The sequence below is a fragment of the Protomyctophum parallelum genome (assembly GCF_964188405.1).
Source record: "Protomyctophum parallelum genome assembly, chromosome: 15".
Lineage (NCBI taxonomy): Eukaryota > Metazoa > Chordata > Actinopteri > Myctophiformes > Myctophidae > Protomyctophum > Protomyctophum parallelum.
This window is the reverse complement of record NC_139710.1, coordinates 26,184,529-26,208,869: the sequence shown is the minus strand read 5'-3', so window position 1 is coordinate 26,208,869 and position 24,341 is coordinate 26,184,529. Positions and strand designations below refer to the sequence as shown.

The 24,341-nt window shown below is 41.5% G+C and overlaps 1 protein-coding gene across 1 annotated transcript in view; it reads left to right on the top strand.

Annotated features, from left to right (window-relative positions):
- adgrv1 (adhesion G protein-coupled receptor V1) overlaps window positions 1–24,341 on the top strand; it is a gene marked incomplete at its 5' end in the record, with an annotated part of 354,615 nt that overhangs the window by 167,854 nt on the left and 162,420 nt on the right. The window contains 11 exon segments of the mRNA XM_083783399.1: window positions 8,685–8,932; window positions 10,143–10,285; window positions 10,396–10,594; window positions 11,486–11,705; window positions 12,618–12,860; window positions 13,338–13,487; window positions 14,802–15,022; window positions 15,832–16,132; window positions 16,600–16,743; window positions 21,673–21,844; window positions 23,374–23,512. Of these exon segments, the coding sequence (XP_083639525.1) occupies window positions 8,685–8,932; window positions 10,143–10,285; window positions 10,396–10,594; window positions 11,486–11,705; window positions 12,618–12,860; window positions 13,338–13,487; window positions 14,802–15,022; window positions 15,832–16,132; window positions 16,600–16,743; window positions 21,673–21,844; window positions 23,374–23,512 (2,180 nt within the window).

Below are 24,341 nucleotides of genomic sequence, written 5' to 3'. Positions count from 1 at the left end.
CACCATGTAGTATAGACTATAGTCTATCTAACTTTAAATGTCAATAATACCTAATAGTAGCTATTGTAAAATGCCGTCAATCTACTCTAGTCATCGATCCATATAATTGTAGGTGAACAACATACTGCGTTCATCTAAAAAATACATAGTCCAGTCAGCTCATTTCAAATTTAGTTACGCCAGTATGATATACATGATTACTTTAAACATGTACCCTACTACCATGAACTAACCGTACATTACTCAGTATTAACCCCAACCTCACATCTCAAACGGCCACAGACATGCCCGGGGGATGCCTGAACCATGCACCATGCAAACGCCATAAAATACACTCCCATATACCAAAAATAATCCAAGTCATACATTAAAATAAACCATTAAGCCAACCTGAATCATGCAAATGCCACAAAACATACAATCACTTACCAAAATAATACAACTCATACCTTAAACAAATCATTAAGACATCATGAACCATGTAAAAATTCCCCAACCACATACCCACATACCAAAAATACATCACCACGTACCAAAAATAACCCATGTCATGCATTAAAACAAAACATTAAGACACCCTGACCCATGCAAATGTCACAAAATACACCACCATCTACCAAAAAAAAAAATAACCCATGTCATGCAATAAAACAAAACATTAAGACACCATGAACCGTGCAAATGTCACAAAACACCACACCCCATACCAAAAATAACCCATGTCATACATTAAACCAAAACCTTAGCCCAACCTGAACCATGCAACTGTCACAAAACACCACACCACATACCAAAAATAACCCAAGTCATGCATTAAAACAAAACCTTAAGACACCATGAACCATGCATAACTCACAAAACACCCCATCACGTACCAAAAATAACCCATGTCATGCATTAAAACAAAACCTTAAGACACCATGAACCATGCATAACTCACAAAACACCCCATCACGTACCAAAAATAACCCATGTCATGCAATAAAACAAAACATTAAGACCCCCTGAACCATGCAAATGTCACAAAACACCACACCCCATACCAAAAATAACCCATGTCATACATTAAACCAAAACCTTAGCCCAACCTGAACCGTGCAAATGTCACAAAATACACCACCACTTACCAAAATAATACAACTCATGCATTAAAACAAAACCTTAAGACACCCTGAACCATGCATAACTCACAAAACACCACATCACGTACCAAAAATAACCCATGTCATGCAATAAAACAAAACATTAAGACCCCCTGAACCATGCAAATGTCACAAAACACCACACCCCATACCAAAAATAACCCATGTCATACATTAAACCAAAACCTTAGCCCAACCTGAACCGTGCAAATGTCACAAAATACACCACCACTTACCAAAATAATACAACTCATGCATTAAACCAAAACCTTAAGACACCCTGAACCATGCATAACTCACAAAACACCACATCACGTACCAAAAATAATCCATGTCATGCATTAAAACAAAACATTAAAACACCCTAAACCATGCAAATGTCACAAAACACCACAACACATACCAAGAATAACCCATGTCATACATTAAACCAAAACCTTAACCCAACCTGAACCGTGCAAATGTCACAAAACACCACATCACATACCAAAATAATACAACTCATGCATTAAACCAAGACCTTAAGACACCCTGAACCGTACAAATGTCACAAAATACACCACATCACATACCAAAATAACCCAGTCATACATTAAGCAAAACCTTAAGACACCCTGAAACATGCAAATGTCACAAAACCCCACATCAGATACCAAAAATAACCCAAGTCATACATTAAACCAAAACATTAAGACATCATGAACCATGCAACTGTCACAAAACACCACACCACATACCAAAAATAACCCATGTCATACATTAAAACAAAACCTTAAGACACCGTGAACCATGCAAATGTCACAAAACACCACATCACATACCAAAAATAACCCATGTCATGCATTAAAACAAAACAATAAGACATCATGAACCATACAACTGTCACAAAATACGTCACCACGTACCAAAATAATCCAAGTCATACATTAAAACAAAACCTTAAGACAACCTGAACCATGCAAAACTTTACCAAACAGTAAAAAACAAACGGTCACAACTCCATCAACAACACTTAACACAAATATTTTCACCCCACAGATGCAGTAGATTGAAAAGTTGCTTCCTACCTTTGAGTTAGTGTTGCTGAAAAACACCCAGATCCAAATGTATATTCCATATGTAGTAACTAAGTGTGGACTGTCAACACGGAGGCACACATTGACAATTGTGATGCAGATTGCATCACCTCTGCTCCACCATACTGGGGACAAAACGGCCATTAGGGGGAGCCATAGTACAGTGAAATACAATGGGGACTGAGGAATAGCTATTGATTCACTGACTGAATACATTATTGGCAGAAGTGTAATCAGTACAGGATACAGTCAACCACATATCCAAAGGGATCACTGATAAAAGTCCTTGCTGTCTTGTTTCCATTCGGTCCAGGGTAATCAATTCATAATCATGGCCTATATTATGATATATATATATATATATATATATATATATATATATATATATATATATATGTATGTACAGCCTAATTGCTGGTGTCTCTTCCCAATTATTTTTGAGGCTAGATTTACTATTCGCTGCAGCTTGCTTCTTCCTTTGACCTTTAGATTGCCAAACCACATTGCCATGTTAAAACACAAGACTCCCTCTATCAGGTTTTTATAGACTGTTTCCACGATATGCTTGCTCACTCTAAAGGAGTTGAGCTTGCGTAGTAGGTGGAGACGTTGGTTACAAGTTTTAAAAATCTGTTCAGTATTTTCACTGAAAATGAGTTTGCTGTCAATATATCTGCCTAAGTATTTAAAACTGTCTACTACCTCCACTATTTGTCCACCATTTGTAATGGCCTGCACGGGTTCCTCTTCATGAATGACAAGCTTCTTTTGTTTTTGTCACATTGATCCCTAACGAGTTTTTTTTTTCTTCCCCGTACCAGTTCTGAAGAGATAATAGATATGCTCTGTATGATTCCTCCCCACTGTCCCCCCTTCCTCAGTAAGACAACTGAGACCACTGCTTGCGGTTGAAAGGAAACGTAAAATCAATAAAAAGCTGGCCTAGTAAGATGGGGATAAGCAGGCTGATAGTTGCATAATCAGTTCCTCTCTGACTTTTATAACCAAACTGGAAATAATCTAAGCTGTTAAAAACCATCGCTATAATTTGTCTGCTTATAACTCATTCAATACATTTTCCCAAAAATGGGAGTAAGAGCAATACACACACACACACACACACACACACACACACACACACCCAGCAAAAGCATGTCCCTGTCACGACCCATATACGAACTATTGATCCAAGCATGCAAAATCAATACTCACACACACACACAGCCACACAGCCTGTACAGAACCTACTGTCACAGAAGTCGGTTTAAAATTAGTTTCACTGGCATGTACACAGTACCACTGTAATTGCGAAATAGTTTAAATTAATGATCATTGATTGCCAAACTGGCAAAGTCCACCCAAACAGGATCATTCTGATGAGATCCTCAGATAAGGGATACTTCAATCAGCACAATCAATATAATGACGTCATCGGAAAATGCTAAAATGCCACGCCCACCCCTCTAGGGACCGCCCTGGGAGGCATTATGGTCCCTGGGGAATAATAGTACCCCTTACTACTACTGGTGGATGCTACACACAGATCATAACAAACCACGGGAGCTTTTTTTGATGGATTTTCGCGGATTAAAAGCCCAAATAATTCAGCGTATGCTCTAAAGGTAATACAACAATCTCGGCAGTGAAGGGGGGTTGATTAAAATGCGGGTTAATCGTAAAAAACAGTCAAACTGTTAATAGAAACGTCTTCAGGTTCCTCCTGTTTAATAGAAACGTCTTCAGGTTCTTGTTTAATAGAAACGTCTTCAGATTCCTCCTGTTTAATAGAAACGTCTTCAGATTCCTCCTGTTTAATAGAAACGTCTTCAGATTCCTCCTGTTTAATAGAAACGTCTTCAGATTCCTCCTGTTTAATAGAAACGTCTTCAGATTCCTCCTGTTCAATAGAAACGTCTTCAGATTCCTCCTGTTTAATAGAAACGTCTTCAGATTCCTCCTGTTTAATAGAAACGTCTTCAGATTCCTCCTGTTTAATAGAAACGTCTTCAGATTCCTCCTGTTTAATAGAAACGTCTTCAGATTCCTCCTGTTTAATAGAAATGTCTTCAGATTCCTCCTGTTTAATAGAAATGTCCCTGGCTGAGTCTGGAGAGTTCATCTTCACCTGCAGTCTGGACTCCACACAGGTCTGAAATGAATTAATTTGAGTTGATTCTTTTTTTCAGACGTTTAAACCTTCAACATTTAGTCAACTTCACCGTTGGCTTGGTCTGATCTTTTCCCCCTACACCGACTCTCCGAAAATAGCCGATCTACCAGCTCAGGGTCATCCCTATGTTCCCCAGGTTCTATGTTCCCCACTCAACCAAAAAGAGGTTATATGTTCCCCACTCAACCAAAAAGAGGTTATATGTTCCCCACTCAAAAAAGAATAGACAAATCAAATTCTTATTATGACTACATTTGCCTCCTGTGTGATATAGCTGAATATGGGTAGGCCGGAAGTCTGCTCTACTGTATTTTAACATTAAGTTATAATGGTAGTACCTGGAGAGACTTTTTTTTTTCTCAGGTGGTACTTTGTTTACAAGTGGCTCGGGAGCCACATGCGCCCTGCAGGTTAATATCGGAATACTGATAGTGGCCATTATTGATTTCAGCTGTTACAATTGCAAAAATGACCCACTTTAATTTCTGTCTAAATTAGTACATGGGAATTAAGGATTATATGAATATAGCCGAGAACACTGAGTCTATTATCACTGATATCATACAGATATGATAAGAGCGTTGCCAAAAGTAGGCATATGTGTGTGTTCCGGTCCCCAAAAGTAGGTGTGTGTGTGTGTGTTAAGGCTGTCCCCGAACATTCAGGGTTCACATGTTCCCTCGTTAAGGTTGGCACTCGAATCTTAATTTATGGCCTTGGACCATTAGTTTTTTTATTTATTATATTTTTTTATTATAATCTTTTTTTTTTTTTTACTCAGAAATATATCTCGGCGAGAATGCGATATGCATAATAAGAGTAGCCTACTATGTTCATGTTGTGTTTACAATAATTTGAAAGTCCTGCAGACGGCAGAAGAGACAAACACAGTGACACACACACACACACACACAATGCGCTTCTGAGAGCCTACACAGGTGGAACAAATTAATGAAAGGGAGACAGCTAACGAGCAAGCTACACTCTCGTTTTAGCTGCCTGCCAGCAACTCATTCAACTCATGGCTCATTTTTATGGAATGATGAGCTCGCATCAGGGACGTAGCTGACCATTTGGTTGCCCTACTCGTAGGATATTTGTGCTGCCCCCCTCCCGACGAGAGTGCTGCTAGCCTATTCCTCATGCAGATCGGCTATTTTCGCTGTTTGCGAGGACGCACACACGGCTATGGGAAGCCGTTTAGGCCATAAATGCATAGTCAACTCGCACATACATGTATACTTAGTTCTCTTGCACATACATATATAGTGGTACTTCACTTGCACATACATGCATATCTCACATACACATACATGCATACTTCACTTGCACATACATACATACTTCATTCGCACATATATAAATACTTCACTTGCACATACATACATACTTCACTTGTACATACATACATACTCCATTCACACATATATAAATACTTCATTTGCACATAATTACTTCACTTCAAATAACAGGAAGCTCGCAAGATGGTCACACCATTTTTGCCATAACAAATGAATTTATGTATGTGCGAATGAAGTATGTATGCATGTGTGTGAGATATGCATGTATGTGCAAGTGAAGTACCAATATACATATGTATGTGCAAGAGAAGTATACATGTATGTGCGAGTTGACTATGCATTTATGGCCTAAACAGCTTCCCATACACGGCCGCTCGTCATTAGCCGCAGCAGCGGAGCACATGTCAGAGCCACTAGACGCTGTGTGTGTGTGTGTGTGTGCGTGCGTCACCCAATTATGTTCCGTTATGTGTGTTTAGAGATGATATTAATAATTTGAAATTCAAAATGATTATTTCCTGCATTTTTGGGTGAGCGGGGAACATAGAACCTTTTTTTTAGAGGTACATGGGGAACATAGAACCTTTTTTAGAGGAACATGGGGAACATGGAACCTTTTTTAGAGGAACATGGGGAACATACGTAGAACCATTATAGCTAAATGGGGAACATAGAACCTTTTTTTAGAGGAACATGGGGAACATACGTAGAACCATTATAGCTAAATGGGGAACATAGAACCTTTTTTAGAGGAACATGGGGAACATACGTAGAACCATTATAGCATAATGGGGAACATAGAACCTTTTTTTATTTGAGTGGGGAACATAGAACCCTGGGAACATAGAATTATTTTTGGGTAAGCGGGGAACATAGAACCTTTTTTGCGGGGGTAAGTGGGGAACATATAGGTACGCTCCCACAAGCTCACATCGGCTCGCGATGCAAGCCGTTGTGAGCTTGTAGATCGTCTGATGTTCCCCATCACACAATGATTTGTCGGACCACCTGAAGTTACTCTGAGCATGGGTGCAGCGCGGACACCCTCAGTTTCATGAGGAGGGGGGACGTCCCCTCCCCTTTTGAGAGGAAGACATTTTTTAAATGTACCATGAGAAAGCCTTAGCACTGTGTAGAGCTGCAGAGGCCGTGCAATAACAGGTGCAAGTGATACTAGTTGCAACGTGGATGCAGTAAAATGTATTTCTTTTTTCATATAAAAGATCCATCTGTACACTTTTGTATTTAATGTACTAGGCCTGTGGGGTGGGCGCGTTAGAGTGACTCAAACCCTGTTTGTTGGCTCACTAGACAGACCAATAACAGCTCAGTGACAGGTACAGTATATTTACAAACACCCTCTCTCTCTCTCTCTCCCCCCTCCCTCTCTCTTGCACGCATATGCATGCATGCATGCATGCATGCATGCACGCACGCAGGGGTTGAGTGACTCAACCCCTATTTGTTAACTCTCTAGACTAACCAATTACAGCTCAGTGACACACACCCACACACACACAGCTCAGTCATTTCACATTCCTTCTCTACTGTATGAATTATTTTATTCATTCATTTCAGCTCTTATCTACAGTTCAAAGCACACTCCTCTATTCTCCCCCGTGTTAAGATAACATTTCCAGACTGTGGCGACGTTCGGGTGTTACCTGCTCACCGCAGTGCTTCTGGCTTTTGCCGAGTGTTGTCTATAGCAAGGTTGTAATAGTTAACTAAAACTAACTAAAAAACTAAAACTAGAATTAAAAAAACATTTAATTATAACTGAAACTAATTCAAACTAAAAAATACATTAAAAAACTAAAACTAAGCATTTTCACCAAAATAAAAAAAACTAAATAAAAACTAGCAAGCCCGCTCTAAAAACTAACTAAAACTAACTGAATTAGAAAACAAATATTTCAAAACTAACTAAAACTATAATGAAAAAAACTAAACCATTATAATCTTGGTCTATAGCAACACAGAACGGCCTGTGTTCTTTGTGGAGGGAAGTCGGACGAGGGGGGATATTTATCACTACACATACTCCTAGTAACCACAAGGCCAGCGTGTCCGTGAGACTGGGAGGACGCGGTTCGATTGGCACTCGGCATCAAGGGTTGGATTGGGGGAAGCCCCCGCGACATACGGGGGGGGGGGGGGGGGGTCACCACAGCCGACAGTTTGGAAATGGCTTTTGTAGCCTACTGAAGAAGATGAAAGACAAGTTGAGAGCGACAAAAACAATACATACCTGTTCTGTTCTGTGTGCGTTTATTTGGGCTTCATCAGCGTGCGTCCCTGCCTCCTGGTAGAGCCGTTGTTCTCCTGACACCACCCACCCGAAAGGCCTTTGGAGACGCACTCCTTTTCAAATCTACCAGCTGTCCAGCTGGGATCGGAATCTACTTGACGTGAACATTTTTATTTCCGGTCCAGTATGGTAATAAACGATCTTGACATTGTTCGTACTAGACTATAGACTCCCACTTAAACTTAGACGCCAACAGACTGTCACCTACTCTAGCTGTCTCCTGACTCCCCTCTGTACCACCGGCCACATGCAACCACGTGATTGGCGGATGAGACAGATTGACAGGCTTATCCACAAACCAGAGCTCACAACAGGCTCGCTACCCCCCCTCCAGCCCCCCCCCCCTCCCCATAGATGAACTACCTTTCATCACATGAGCGAAAGTTTCAACAGTTTGATTCATTTCAAGGATAAACACAGCCTGATGTAGCGGCACGAAGAAAGCACCATTCTGCATCGTTTCCACAGTATTCAATAGTTTTATTTAAGTAGAAGTAGCAATACTGCAATGTAGAAATACTCCCTTACAAGTACAATTCTGGATTTCAAAATACACTTGAGTTTTTACTAAAAACAGATATGTTGGGAGTGAGCGGTGACACTGTGGCGGCACCGCTCAAAAACAAGTCATTTCCTGAATGAACTATACTCCTGAACCGTGTAATATTCCTCATTGGCCACCAGGTGAACGTGACGGTGAGCCGCTCCCTGGGCACCCTGGGCAGTGTGTGGGTGAGCTACCAGACACAGACTGCAGGGGGCAGCGGCGCGGCGCTCAGTGGACAGGACTTCGCCCCGGCCTCCGGACGCCTCCTGTTCGCCCCGGGTCAGACCGCAGGACTGGTCACCCTTCGTATCCACGACGACGGCCTCCCCGAGGGACCCGAGGAGTTCCAGCTCCACATCACCGACGTGGAGCTGCTCAATGTCAGGTACTGGAGTCGTTTAGCCTAATGAGCTCATTAAGAGTAAGACCTGAGACCCATTCTTACAAATGCCTTTTAATGAGCAGTTCTCAAACTTTTTTTTTGTCAAAAATGATACGTATGGACTTCTGTTGCCACTTGCTCCGTCCGTCCGTCACAGGTGTTAACCCCTTACACAACAGCAGCCAATACAGCGTCACGTGCGGCGTTCAGAGTATGGGTTTTTATGCCGTTCAAACTGTGGGTTTAATGGGTCTCCCTTTGGCTTAGACTACAGGCAGCCAATCATGAAAAAGTGTCTACTAAGGTCATCACTAGAGAAGTGGCAAATGCAGCTTTTCAAGCACCTGGCAGAACACACTCTTGAGTCTTGACATTGGCCATTATACTACTAGAGTGGGTTTTTTACTTACTTCATACTGCCCTCGCGGTTACCTTTTTCATTTATTGTATTATTGTACAAATATCTAAATACTGAATCAAGCAACTTAAAAACTGACCGGGGTGCTCCCAAAAGCCTGAGTAGACAATAAAATCACCAATTTGGGGGGGGGGGGAAGTGAAATATCCCTTTAAGTAAAAGTATTAATACCACAATGTAGAAATGCTCTGCTACAAGTAAAAGGCCTGTAAAAAAAACAGTTTGATCCTGGGCTCCCCCAGAGTTGGTGTCTAACTGTCCTTGAGCAAGACACTGAACCCCTAAATGCTCCGCATGTGCAGGTTGGTGCCTGCATATTTATCACCTACAGAGGCTGAGAAGAAAATATTTTAGCAAAGTTGTCTTATTTATTTTTATTATTTATATATATATATTTAAAGTCTCTGATTCAGAGGTTGTTCTTTAGAACCGGCCCTCAGGTCTAAAAATGTATAGTACTTATTAGTAAAATGTATAGTACTTAGTAGTAAAATTTAGGTAATGTACAGGCCTGACGTCGAAAAAAAAAAAAAGGTTTTCTAAATCATGACAATTTTCGGAAAGATTTGAGGCACATTTGAACGATTTTTCAAAAATAGCAGACCTACAAGTTCATAGCGTGCCACTCGGTGGCACGCTATGAGCTTGTAGATCTGCTATTTTTAAATGGCTAAATTACAACGTAATGTTTAAAACACCAAAAGGGGTTCCCGCCCCCAAAATGGGTTAATAACAGTAGTTGCTTTCCAGCACCTGCCAGTGACTTATAGTGCTTTGTCTCCCCCTGCTGGTCAGTGCTGTGGACTACACGGTGAGAGAGTCCGGGCTGCAGTTGGACCTGCCTCCAGCCGCGGGTGATCAGTCCTCCATCACCGTGGTCATCCTGCAGAATGACAACGTGGAGGGCATTCTGGAGTTCACACAGGAGCACTTCACTGGTAACTTAAGACACTAAACTAAACCATTCTGGAGTTCACACAGGAACACAACACTCACAAGAATGTGAATTGATTGACTTGTTGATGTTAAATTCCTCCCACACCCACAGTTGAGGAGGAGGCGGGCTCTGTGTCTCTGGTGGTGGCGAGGAGGGTGGGTACGTACGGCACGGTGTCGGCCGGCTTCCTGTCCAGAGGGCTGAGCGCCACCCCGGGCCTGGACTACGTCCTCTCCAACGGCTCGCTGACCTTCGCCCCCGGCCACGACAGCGCTCGCATCAACGTCACCGTCCTAGACGACCTTGACTAGTGAGATTCTTTCGCACAGCTTGCCTGATGTCATCCGAACCTGCGTCATTGTTATGTGTTTTTGAATGATTCCCCCCCCCCCCCCCCCCAAAAAAAAAGGAGCTGATCTACAAGGTCACAACGTGCTACGATGTGAGCCTGTAGATCTGCTATATAGGAATTACACGGGGGGGTACCCGGTACATAACAAACAAATCAAACAAAATTGTGACCCATACAAACTGGTCCACGACACAGAAATGGGTCCCGATCCACTGTTTGGGATGTATGTAGTAAGATGTCTATGAGTCATCATGTATTTCAACCATGTTGCAGATTTTTTTTATTTTTTGAGTGGTGCAAACCACTCCTACAACCAGCTTGCAATGTCCTTGTTTGTTTGTTTGTGTGTGTGTCTGTCTGTCTGTCTGTGTGAGCATGAGTATGTGACTTAATAATAGCAGTAGGGGGCGCCAGAAACAGTGAGAGGGGTAGTGACTCTAATGAGAGAGAGTGAGTGAGAGAGAGAGAGAGAGAGGGGGGGGGGGGGGGGGGGGGAATTGCACCACTCAGTTCACACGTGTGTGATTTTTTATTATGATTCAGTCTATATAATCACTTTGTTGGCTAATTGTTGTTTGCTAATCATGGTCTATTCATGTTTTTTATCCCATTTTTGAGGGGGAACCCCTTTTGGTGGTTGCATACATTATGTTATAATTTAGCTATTGAAAAATAGCAGACCTACAAGCTCGTAGCGCGCCACTCGGTGGCACGCTATGAGCTTGTGGATCTGCTATTTTTCAACAGCTAAAGCATAACATAGTGCCGACACCAAAATGGGTCCCCGCGAAGTCCATTCTCCGTTCTTGAAGTGTGCGTTGGTGTGTCTCTCGGTCTGCTCCCGTCCAGTGAACCCGCCGAGGCGTTTGAGGTGGAGCTGTTCGGGCCCACGGGCGGAGCCGTCCTGGGGCGCCGCCGCGTCGCCACGGTGACCATCGCCAAGAGCGACTCCCTGAGCGGCAGGGTGCGCTTCGTCAACGACACCCTGGTCACCCTGGGGAACCCCGACGGCACCCTGACCCTCACCCTGCTCCTGGAGAGGGTGGCCGGGGGGATCGGCGACGCCACGGTAAGGGAGTGGAAAAAGCCTTCTCTGGTTTGTCGAATAATGCCAAGGGTCCCCCGAACTCTGTCGTGAACCCCCCACAATAATCATATGTTGATCTTGGGGAACCCCCTATACCCCAGGGGTCTTCAAATGGCAGGCCAAATGCCCCCCCCCCCCCCCCCTAGTGGCCCTTGGAACAATTTCCAAAATATATATATATTATTTTTGTTGGGAGAGAGCTAATGAAAGTAACGGGTATGGTGTGTGCGATATGAAGTGTGAGATTATCATGAGGACTAATCTTTAATCATTTTCTATCATAATAATTCAAGGGCTTTTGGAGAGAAATGAGACGGACACCAGTCTCATACGTGTGTGTGTGTGTGTGTGTGTTTGTGTGTGTGTGTGTGTGTGTGTGTGTGTGTGGGTGGGTGTGTTCAGCTGGTGCTCGTTGACGCTCATTAATGTGAAGGCAATTATGTTTATGCACCGTCAAATAGGTCTGCATCTATTTTAACCCATTCTGAACGGGAACCCATTTTGGTGTCGGCATCATGTCGTGCTTTAGCTATTGAAAAATAGCAGATCTACAAGCTTGTAGGTCTGCTATTTTTGAAAAATCGAAAGAGCGACTGACATTTTTTAGAATCTGATCTCAGGTCAGAATGGGTTCATCAGACCAGTGTGTGTCCAGTGGAAACCTCGTATGAATCTGATCTCAGGTCAGAATGGGTTAAGGTACTGTAGCTTACCATACTTGTATAGAAATGCATCACCCTGTGCTCATACTGTGCACAAATGCATTACATCATTCTTTGCGTTTGAAGTTAGAACACAAAATGCATTTTGAGAACCCACACGTTTTCGCAAAACGGGTCGCCTGCACGATCTTACTCCAGGCTGCTATACTGCTGCTTTTTATATTCGACACAGGTCGCTTGGACGATCCTGGGCCCCAACAGCAGAGAGGTCCTTCCGGCGCTCAACACGGACATCAGGGCGCCCGTGAACGGCTCCTTCCACTTTGAGGACGGCGAGGAGGGCACCACGCGCTCCATCCGGCTGGAGATCCTCCCCCACGGGGAGGTGGAGGTGGAGGAGGAGTTCACGGTGGAGCTCAGCATCCTGTCGGGGGACATGGACGTGGACTCCAGCGCCGGCTCCGTCACGCTCAAGGTGACCTTTTTCAGCTAGAGTTGTTTTTCCGACGCCGATATATAACGGTATCGGGGAAAATCTTAAAATGTCGTTTTTGGTATCTGTCGAGTATGCCAATCTATGCCATTCTGATGCCACCTAATTTATCTCGTGATAGTTAATGTACGTACGTCTAAGTTATAAATACTTTTATTCTTCACCAAAGAAGGTTCCAGGCTTTAACCCTGTAGTGTAACACCCAGCGTTGCAATAATACAACATATTTCAATGAATGAATGAATGAATTAAAATGTATGTTCTTTTTTCACCTAAACGTCAATATTGATGTTCATTGCAATGCCATTGGTCATGATATTTGCATATAAATACCCCCCACAGAGGCTGAAATTCCGGGTGTTACATCTCCTCTCCTCTCCTCCTCTCCTCTCCTCTCCTCTCCTCTCCTCTCCTCTCCTCTCCTCTCCTCTCCTCTCCTCTCCTCTCGTCCCCATGCAGATTGAGAAGTTCGGTGACCCTAACGGCATAGTCCAGTTCACGGCAGCGTCTCTCACAGAGCACGTCTACAGTGAACCCACAGAGGAGGAGGGACCTCGTAACATCACCCTGGTCGTCATGCGCAGAGAGGGAGTCATGGGGAACGTCACTGTGAGATCAGCAAAACCTTACAACAATGTCCATGTTTGATCATCCATTATCGGCGTCCTGCAAAACCATTGGTTCTTAACCCATTTAGACCAGAGTTAAAAACATTCACTTTGAAAGAATGTATAATTTTATTCCAAGATTTGCTGCACATTTTTACGATTTTTTTGAGTGGTGCAACCACTCCAAGGAACAGCAATGTCCGTGTTCACCTATATGTGTCCGTGTGACGTTAATGAGCACGGGAATGAGTACCAGTAGGGGGCGCTGTTGTGACACTCAGGGGTAGTTTCTCCACTCAGTTCACACGGGTGTGATTTCCAAAGCTCTATGAGCTTGTAGATCTGCTTTTTTTTCAATAGCTAAATTATAACATCATCATACTACAATTCAGTCAATGTCTGTGTGTCAGTCTGTCTGTGTGTGTGTCAGAAACACTGTCATAGCTCCACACTGTCACTCCCACTTTTCACTCATTGACCATAATAATATGGAGGTCTTCACAAAGCCCTTTTTTCGATTTGACACATTAATGATTAATAATGAATTTATTTGTGAATTAAAAATGTGAAAACGCAAACGGGGGCAAATATCTCACAACGGGTAAGGGCTAGTAATGTTTAAAACACCAAAAGGGGTTCCCGCCCCGAAATGGGTTAACGTGCCGTCCGAGGACCCTCATGTCCAGCCCGTTTATAGTTTGGGACCAAATGGACCCTAATGGGGGCCATAACTAGCCCATAACCCGTAACACTTGGCCCTAGCCTTGGCCCTAGCCTTGGCAACATTTCAGGCTTATGCAAAGGTTAAAATGTCATTTAGATAGATGGCATGTTATTAAGACAGATTCCAGGTTCATTTGTTGACCTGGCATCTCTATATTGTTTTTTTTATATTATACTGTTTAGACTGATAATAGGTTTGTGGTTTACCCATGATCCTAGATTACTAACTCTATACATGTTATTTGATGTATTACCTTATGTTTACCGTGCGCACTGTAAATCACTCTGGATTAATTGTAAACGGTTAACCCATTCTGGGCGGAAACCCCTTTTGGTGTTGGCATTATGTTATGCTTTAGCTATTGAAAAAAAAAGCAGACCTACAAGCTCATAGCGCGCCACCGAGTGGCGCGCCACGAGCTTGTAGGTCCGCTATTTTTTGAAAAATCGAAGAACGACTGACACAGGAACATAGCTTTTTCAGAAAACTGTCAGGGTGTAGAAGACATTTTCAGAATCTGATCTCAGGTCAGAATGGGTCAGCCAGTATACCAATGGAACTCTCTCTCTCCCCCTCCCTCCCTCCCATCAGGTCCACTGGGAGGTGCAGAGTGAGTCGGAGGTGGCGGGTGACTTGGCGTTCCTGCGGGGCTCCGTGCTGATCGTGGAGGGCCAGCGGGATGCGGACGTGGTCCTGGTCCTGATGCCCGACGGCGTGCCCGAGCTGGAGGAGCTCTACACCGTGCTGCTCGCCTCCGTGGAGGGCGGCGCCACCCTGGACGCCGACCCCAACCGCACCGCCGCCCGCATCAGGTTTCACTGCATTCCCCATTTAGTTTGGCTTTTGTTTTATTTAACCACCCGAGGTACTTAAAGGTATATTCAGTGATTTCACTCAAAAAACCTTAGGTTTCGTTTTTGGCTAGGAGACAAAGCCTTTCATCCAATCAGGATAGAGAGCCAAAAACTAAACCTACGTTTTTTTGACCCCCAGGGGTTAACTGGGGACAGGGAGGAACTCCTTGTATGGTCAGCACACTCTATAGTAGAGACGATTATAAAAAAAAAAAAAAAAAAAATGATATTTGAATTAAGTGAAATCACTGAATATACCTTTAAACTAATGAATTAACGCAAAAGAAAAAGGAAAAAAAACACATTAAACACTTTAACTGAACTGAATAAAAACTATAATAAACAAAAACGATAACGAACTGAAACTGTATTGTTTGTTTACGAACCTAAGTAAAAACGAGCCAATGTTGGCTCGTAAAAAATGTGAAAAGCTGCCTCATGGTGGCGCTATAACATGGCGTTCTGGAAAGGTTTGGGCAGAGGTTCTTCGTTGGCATCCAGGGAGAGTGTGCAAAGTTTGGAAATTATATTATTTTTATTATTACCATTATTATAAAAAGAAATCACACCCGTGTGAACTGAGTGGTGCAACAGCGTGCATGCGCCGCTCAGATCCAACGAAACGATTTGTTTCTTTTTATATAACTCGACACATTGTTTGTTTTATTGTCCCTGTCAAAAGGAATCCGTTATAATAGATTAGACATTTTCCATTTCATTTACCGTTTAACTGAACTCTCCCCCCGTCCCGTCCCCGTCCCCGTCAGGGTGGGTGCCAACGACGAGCCCCACGGCGTGTTTGCCCTGGACCCCGCCCTCCAGTCCATAGAGCTGCTGTTTGGAGCCGCTCCCGACGACGACGACGTGAGCCGAGTTCTGCTGCTCAACGTGAGCCGCCGGGCCGGGCCGTTCGGCGCCGCCAGCGTGGGCTACCGGGTCAGCGGAGCGTGGGCGACGGAGGAGGAGGGGGAGGAGGGGGGGGGTCCTCTGGGGGGCCAGGCTGTAGGACGGCTGCTGGTCAGAGACGGAGAGACGTTCGCCGCCGTGACCCTTTACATCAGCAGCCAGGTGAGGTGCTGGGGAAATCCTCCAAAAATAGCAGACCTACAAGCTCGTGGCGCGCCACTCGGTGGCGCGCTATGAGCTTGTAGATCTGCAGTTTTTCAATAGCTCAAGCACATGGCATAATGCTAACACCGAAAGGGGTTCGCGTCCAACATGGGTTAAGTAAAAGTGTCGATACTGCAATGTAGTACTAATCCATTACAAGTACAAATCTGGAATCCAAAATGTACTTAAAGTACAAAAAGTAGAAGGTACTCATTTTGCAAGTTTTTCAAGTTTTCAAATATTTTGAAAATGGCAATTATACTACTCTCGACTACTACTTTTACTCAAGTACATTGAGTAGAATTCCGGACTTTTACTCGTGACAGAGTGTCTCCACAGTATGTTATTGCAGCATTGATACTTTTAAGTCGGTAAACACTTTGAGTATACTTTTCCCACACCACTGACTCGTGTGCTCTCCGTAGGTGTTTCTGTCGCTGGGTGAGAACTTCTCTGTGGAGCTGACCGACGTCACCCTGGTGGGTCCTCTCCTCGGCACGCCGCCTCGCCTGCAGGCCGACGCCAGCGCCGCTGTGGTCTCTGTGCCAGAGGAGGCTGCTAGTTCAGAGGTGAGTCTGACCGCTGTGGTCTCTGTGCCAGAGGAGGCTGCTAGTTCAGAGGTGAGTCTGACCGCTGTGGTCTCTGTGCCAGAGGAGGCTGCTAGTTCAGAGGTGAGTCTGACCGCTGTGGTCTCTGTGCCAGAGGAGGCTGCTAGTTCAGAGGTGAGTCTGACCGCTGTGGTCTCTGTGCCAGAGGAGGCTGCTATAGTTCAGAGGTGAGTCTGACCGCTGAGGAGGCTGCTATAGTTCAGATAATTCAGAGGATTCTGACTGCCGGAGACTCTTGAATGCTTGAGAGAATTGCAACGAGACAAAAACGTGCTAACGCATTATAGGACCGGAGACCAGATTCTACATTGTGTCAAGCACCCCAAAAATGATATGTTTCACCTCATTCACCGTTCGCTGTGAAAGAATATAAGACTTGAACATTTAAAATAATGGTTCCAGGTCTTAATGGGACAAAAACGAAAGCGATGTATTGCCGATTATCGGTAGATTGGCTAGTATTTTTTTTCACGGCTCTGTCACGCGATAGGGCATGAATTAAGCATGAGAACCCCTAGCTGCTGACGAGTCGAGGTATGAGATGAGACGAACACCGTTGACATGGAGCTTTAGAAGAGACCTGCCATTTTACACAGGATGAGAAGAGGAATATTTTGTGTCACGTCCACTGGGAAAATGTTAACCTCGCCTCACCAGGCTTTCCACCACCTCGGAGGAAAGCCTGGTCTCTGTTTCAAAAGTCTGTATGATCCTGTCGGGAGCGGATGATATCGTTACGTCATGTTGTAGTGTTGTTTTGCAGTCGACAGACAGGGACAACGGGCGGCGGCAACTTATTTTTCCCCCTCAATAAAAGCTCTCGTAGCCTGTAGCTTTTATTGAGAGGGAAAAGGAAGTTGCCGCCGCCTGTTGTCGCTGTCTGTCGACTACAAAACAATACTACAACATGACGTAACGATATCATCCGCTCCCGCACGGATCATATACCGAAATGAAATGGGTTGTGCCCAGGCTAGGAAAATGTAGGTCTTCTCTGCTGACTGCTGTACAGTAGTGTACAGCGAAAAAAATCTTCTAAATCCTCCAGTTTTCTGAAATAAATATTTTCACGTTTAAAAAAGAATAGCAGACCTACAAGCTCGTAGCGCACCACTCGGTGGCGCGCTATGAGCTTGTAGATCTGCTATTTTTCAATAGCTAAATTATAACAATGTTTAAAACACCAAAAGGGGTTCCCGCCCAAAATGGATTAAAGCATTTTAAAACCAAATAGCCAAAACTTGATTTGTATTTTTTAATGCAATACTTACAATGTCTCAAAAATGATTTACGTTATGGTACAATATTGTTTTAATGTGCAAATTACTGTCCTCCCCAGATAGTTTTGGATTTATCATTGCTAGTAAATTGCTGACTTATTTGATATTTTACAGTTCAACCACACAGTTTCTTAAACAGAGGATCCTGAAATATGTCAAACCTTACTGTCAACATAATAAAAACTAAAACAACGTTATATTCATAAAACATCATACAAAACCTTACATCAACCAGCAACACATCATCACACCATTGATTTATTTTATTGAATATTTTGGAAAAGCCATAATGTCACCAACATAATACACAAATTAACGTTTATTTTAACATTTTAGACTATGCCCCAAGTCTCCATTCAAAGATGGATGGTATCTTTTCTTGGCCACCAGATGGCAGACTTGGACCAACTACTCTGTATCTAATTCCTGCAGTTGGTTGCCGTTATTGACTTTAGTTTAATGTTAAACATTCAGCCTTCTGTCATAGTAACTGAGTTAGTGCTGGCTTTATCTCTGGGAACATTGAACTTGTTTTATGTCAGGCCCAATGTAACAAAACTGAGCTCTCACTTGATTACTGAAAGAGAAAATTATCCTATTTAACTCATTGTCATTGACTGGCAGAATTGATTTCAGTCTGTGTCCCTTCCCTGTCCCTTATTCCCCTATTTTGCAACTGCGACCAGTAACACTTTTGTTATGTACAGTACTGTAGGGTAGGGACTAGTCACACGTTTTGATGTAGAGTATTCCTCATTTTGGTGGAAACTCATATAGAGCCTTGAGGGACTTGTGGTCAACCAAGTACAGGGTATATAAGCGATAGTGTTCTCTATTGAAGTGTATCAATACTGAAATACTCGGATACAAGTAAGTCTTGAATTACAATTTGACTTGAATAAAAGTCTAAAAGTATTGGTATAAAAATGTACTTAAAGGGGAATACCACTCATTTTCAACATTTTACTGTCATTAATATACCTTTTGAGCTGTTCTGTGGAAATAATAAAAAAAGTCCCCCCATTCTGTGTTTCCTAGAACTGGAGTTATCATTAACATTGTGATTCACAATGTTAATGATAAACATGGATACGTACAAATCTATGAGTACAGTACTTGAGTAAATGTACTTAGTTACTTTACACCACTGCAACCAAGTTTCCCTGTGGATCAATGGAGGTTCTACATCTCTGCTGTCAGGGAGAAACCACCTAACTCCAAAATGTAAAACAAAGCAATACTGCCTCATCAAAGTTGGTGTTGTGACTTTATATATGTATATACTTGCATGAGAGGGGGGGAGAGTTTGTGGGTCCAATGGAGTTAGGTGTTTTTTGTCCAAAGCCCTTTTTAATACTTTTCATTGGTACCAAATTATTACGAAAGAAAAATCTAAAACAGTATTATATGCCTGTCTATATAGGTTGGATAACAGTATTATATGCCTGTCTATATAGGTTGGATAACAGTATTATATTATGCCTGTCTATATAGGTTGGATAACAGTATTATATTATGTCTGTCTATATAGGTTGGATAACAGTATTATATTATGTCTGTCTATATAGGTTGGATAACAGTATTATATTATGTCTGTCTATATAGGTTGGATAACAGTATTATATTATGTCTGTCTATATAGGTTGGATAACAGTATTATATTATGTCTATATAGGTTGGATAACAGTATTATATTATGTCTATATAGGTTGGATAACAGTATTATATTATGCCTGTCTATATAGGTTGGATAACAGTATTATATTATGCCTGTCTATATAGGTTGGATAACAGTATTATATTATGCCTGTCTATATAGGTTGGATAACAGTATTATATTATGCCTGTCTATATAGGTTGGATAACAGTATTATATTATGCCTGTCTATATAGGTTGGATAACAGTATTATATTATGCCTGTCTATATAGGTTGGATAACAGTATTATATTATGTCTGTCTATATAGGTTGGATAACAGTATTATATTATGTATGTCTATATAGGTTGGATAACAGTATTATATTATGCCTGTCTATATAGGTTGGTTAACAGTATTATATGCCTGTCTATATAGGTTGGATAACAGTATTATATTATGTCTATATAGGTTGGATAACAGTATTATATTATGCCTGTCTATATAGGTTGGATAACAGTATTATATTATGCCTGTCTATATAGGTTGGTTAACAGTATTATATTATGCCTGTCTATATAGGTTGGATAACAGTATTATATGCCTGTCTATATAGGTTGGATAACAGTATTATATTATGCCTGTCTATATAGGTTGGATAACAGTATTATATTATGCCTGTCTATATAGGTTGGATAACAGTATTATATTATGTCTATATAGGTTGGATAACAGTATTATATTATGTCTATATAGGTTGGATAACAGTATTATATTATGTCTATATAGGTTGGATAACAGTATTATATTATGCCTGTCTATATAGGTTGGATAACAGTATTATATTATGCCTGTCTATATAGGTTGGATAACAGTATTATATTATGCCTGTCTATATAGGTTGGATAACAGTATTATATTATGCCTGTCTATATAGGTTGGATAACAGTATTATATTATGCCTGTCTATATAGGTTGGATAACAGTATTATATTATGCCTGTCTATATAGGTTGGATAACAGTATTATATTATGCCTGTCTATATAGGTTGGATAACAGTATTATATTATGCCTGTCTATATAGGTTGGATAACAGTATTATATTATGCCTGTCTATATAGGTTGGATAACAGTATTATATTATGCCTGTCTATATAGGTTGGATAACAGTATTATATTATGCCTGTCTATATAGGTTGGATAACAGTATTATATTATGCCTGTCTATATAGGTTGGATAACAGTATTATATTATGCCTGTCTATATAGGTTGGATAACAGTATTATATTATGCCTGTCTATATAGGTTGGATAACAGTATTATATTATGCCTGTCTATATAGGTTGGATAACAGTATTATATTATGCCTGTCTATATAGGTTGGATAACAGTATTATATTATGCCTGTCTATATAGGTTGGATAACAGTATTATATTATGCCTGTCTATATAGGTTGGATAACAGTATTATATTATGCCTGTCTATATAGGTTGGATAACAGTATTATATTATGCCTGTCTATATAGGTTGGATAACAGTATTATATTATGCCTGTCTATATAGGTTGGATAACAGTATTATATTATGCCTGTCTATATAGGTTGGATAACAGTATTATATTATGCCTGTCTATATAGGTTGGATAACAGTATTATATTATGCCTGTCTATATAGGTTGGATAACAGTATTATATTATGCCTGTCTATATAGGTTGGATAACAGTATTATATTATGCCTGTCTATATAGGTTGGATAACAGTATTATATTATGCCTGTCTATATAGGTTGGATAACAGTATTATATTATGCCTGTCTATATAGGTTGGATAACAGTATTATATTATGCCTGTCTATATAGGTTGGATAACAGTATTATATTATGCCTGTCTATATAGGTTGGATAACAGTATTATATTATGTCTGTCTATATAGGTTGGATAACAGTATTATATTATGTCTGTCTATATAGGTTGGCTTTGCTTACCTGGCTCTGCGGGTGTCCAACATGGAGACGGGCGATTGCCTGGCGGAGGTGACCCGAACGGGGCTGTTCGGCGGTGTCAGCGTGGAGTGGAGTGCGGGGTACCCACCTGGACAAGCCCCTCCAGGGGTCAGTCCTGGAGTGGTCACCCCCAGCTCAGGTCAGAAGACACGCCTGTCTGCTGTGTCTTTAAGACACGCCTGTCTGCTGTGTCTTTAAGACACGCCTGTCTGCTGTGTGTTTAAGACACGCCTGTCTGCTGTGTCTTTAGAAGACACGCCTGTCTGCTGTGTCTTTAAGACACGCCTGTCTGTCTGCTGTGTCTTTAGAAGAAGCGCCTGTCTGCTGTGTCTTTCTACTTCCATATCTAGAGATCTTGACCAGTAGCCTATACAGTAGTTCTCTACCTTTTCTGTGTATTATTTTATTTATTTTTTACCCCCAGAATTTTTGTTTTTGTTTTGTAAAAGATTTCAAAAACTATTCACACCTTAAAGATGTATTCAAAAATGTTGAAAAATAGCGGATGTACAAGCTTGTATATCTGCTATTTTTTTTAATAGCCACAGTATGTATGTGTATATATATATATATATATTAGGGCCGGGACTAATTGAGATTAATCGCGATTAACTACAGATAAATTAATCGCACCTTTTTTTTCACCGCGGAACGTTTCTCACTGGGCGCTTTTCTATAGTACTGAAAACTGGAAATAATAAAAAGTCACCCCAGCTTTGTGATGTCACTGAGATGTACTTGTTACTGTTACTAATTTTTTTTCAGACCTTCAGTTCTAGGCAACACAGAATGGGGTGACTTTTTATTATTATTTCCACAACAGGTATATTAATGACAGTAAAATGTTGAAAATGTGTGGTATCCTGTAGTCACTATTCGTTGATTCACTGGGATACCAAAAAACATTAAAAAAAAAGGTTTCTCGCTGTTCTCGGGTTGAATATTGATATGCGATTAAAATGTGATTAATCTAGATTAATTAATCACAAAGCCTCTGATTAATTAGATTCATTTTTTTAATCGAGTCCCAATATATATACACTGTAATATACACTGTATATATATATATTATTGCTAGGGACCCATGCTTATTAATGTGATGTTATGTAAGGGCTACCTAACATAAATTAATACATTGACCCAAAACACACAAAAAAAGTATTCCATAAGTAAGCGCTGTGCTGCGTCTGGCCAGCTGCAGGGCTGCACTGTAGGAAAACAAGGAAGTGAGTTGATCAAATGGAATCCATTTTTGCGTCCTGCTTCGTCTATTTCTCGCTCAAATCAATGTTTTCAAAAAAAATTGAGAGCAATGTTTAGCTGTAAATGACATTGTGTGTCACTAGTGTGTGTGTGTGTTTGTTTACACGGCTGTCATGTTGGAAACAGCAGTAAATCAAGCGGGGCGCAGCCGGTGCTCAGAGGGTTTGATTAGGCAGAGGTCTGTTATACAGCGGAGCGGTCATTATGATGACATAACTCACCACTGAATTAAGCGATTGACCAATCAGAATCAAGCATTCAACCAAGCCATGTAATATAGTATGATAACGTAGGGGCAATTTATTCACGAAGAAAGCAAACAAGTTAGAATATGGAAAATGAGAGGTTTCTGCTCCGACAGAGATGATATGCTTCCCGCGTTGTTTTGTTGTACGTCCTGCTCAGGCACCGTGACTCTGGCCCATGGAGAGAGGAGCAAGGCGCTGTCTCTCACAGCCGTGCCCGATATGAATCACATGTACGCCTTCGCCATACATCTGACCGCTGCCAACTCCACTGCTGCTGCTGGCTCCGTCAGACTTAGGTAATGGTCGCCTGGTTCACTTTCAAGGTCAATACATCAGATCCTACAAATATCAATCCAACTCATGACAGTTTTCTGATAAACCTGTTTCTGTGTCAGTGGTTTTCAAACTATTTCATGTCAAGGACCCCATTAAATTATGTAATTGGCCACCGACCCCCCCCCCCCCCATTTGAAAATACGTTGTTTCAGAGACCCCCAGAAGCAAAGATACTGTGTATGAGTTGCTGTGAAAGAATAATATATTCAAAGATTTGTGCCACATTTTCACAAATATCAGATCTACAAGCTTGTATATCTTGTATATCTGCTATTTTTCAATAGCTTAAAGGTTTTATGACATTCATTTTCATTTATTTTTCTTTTTCTTTTTTCTTTTAGGTTTTATGACCTCAATTACACCCAAAAAACCTGAACTTTGAACATTCAGTGGATTTTCTGTGGTCTGAAGTTTTCTTTGGGGTTTGGAAGCCTTTTGAGCTACAATGAAAACAGGCAAAACAGTGAAAACAGTGACATCTGCTGGCAAATCCCATTGACATATATGGGATTTGCAGGATCTTACATCACAAACAGCAGGAAAATCAGAGCACCTGTTTGAGCCAGAAAACCCCAGATCACAGAAAATCTACTGAATGTTAAAAGTTCATGTTTTTTGGGTGCAATTGAGATTAGAAAACCTAAAAAAAAATAAGAACAATTCCAAAACCTTTTTTTTAATGTCACAATCCCTTTAAGTATAAAATAAAGGTTAGTGGTAAAAGCTAAAGTGACAGTTAATGGGTTAACTCTGAGAGTGGCCGAATGGAACCAAATTATTTCAATGTTT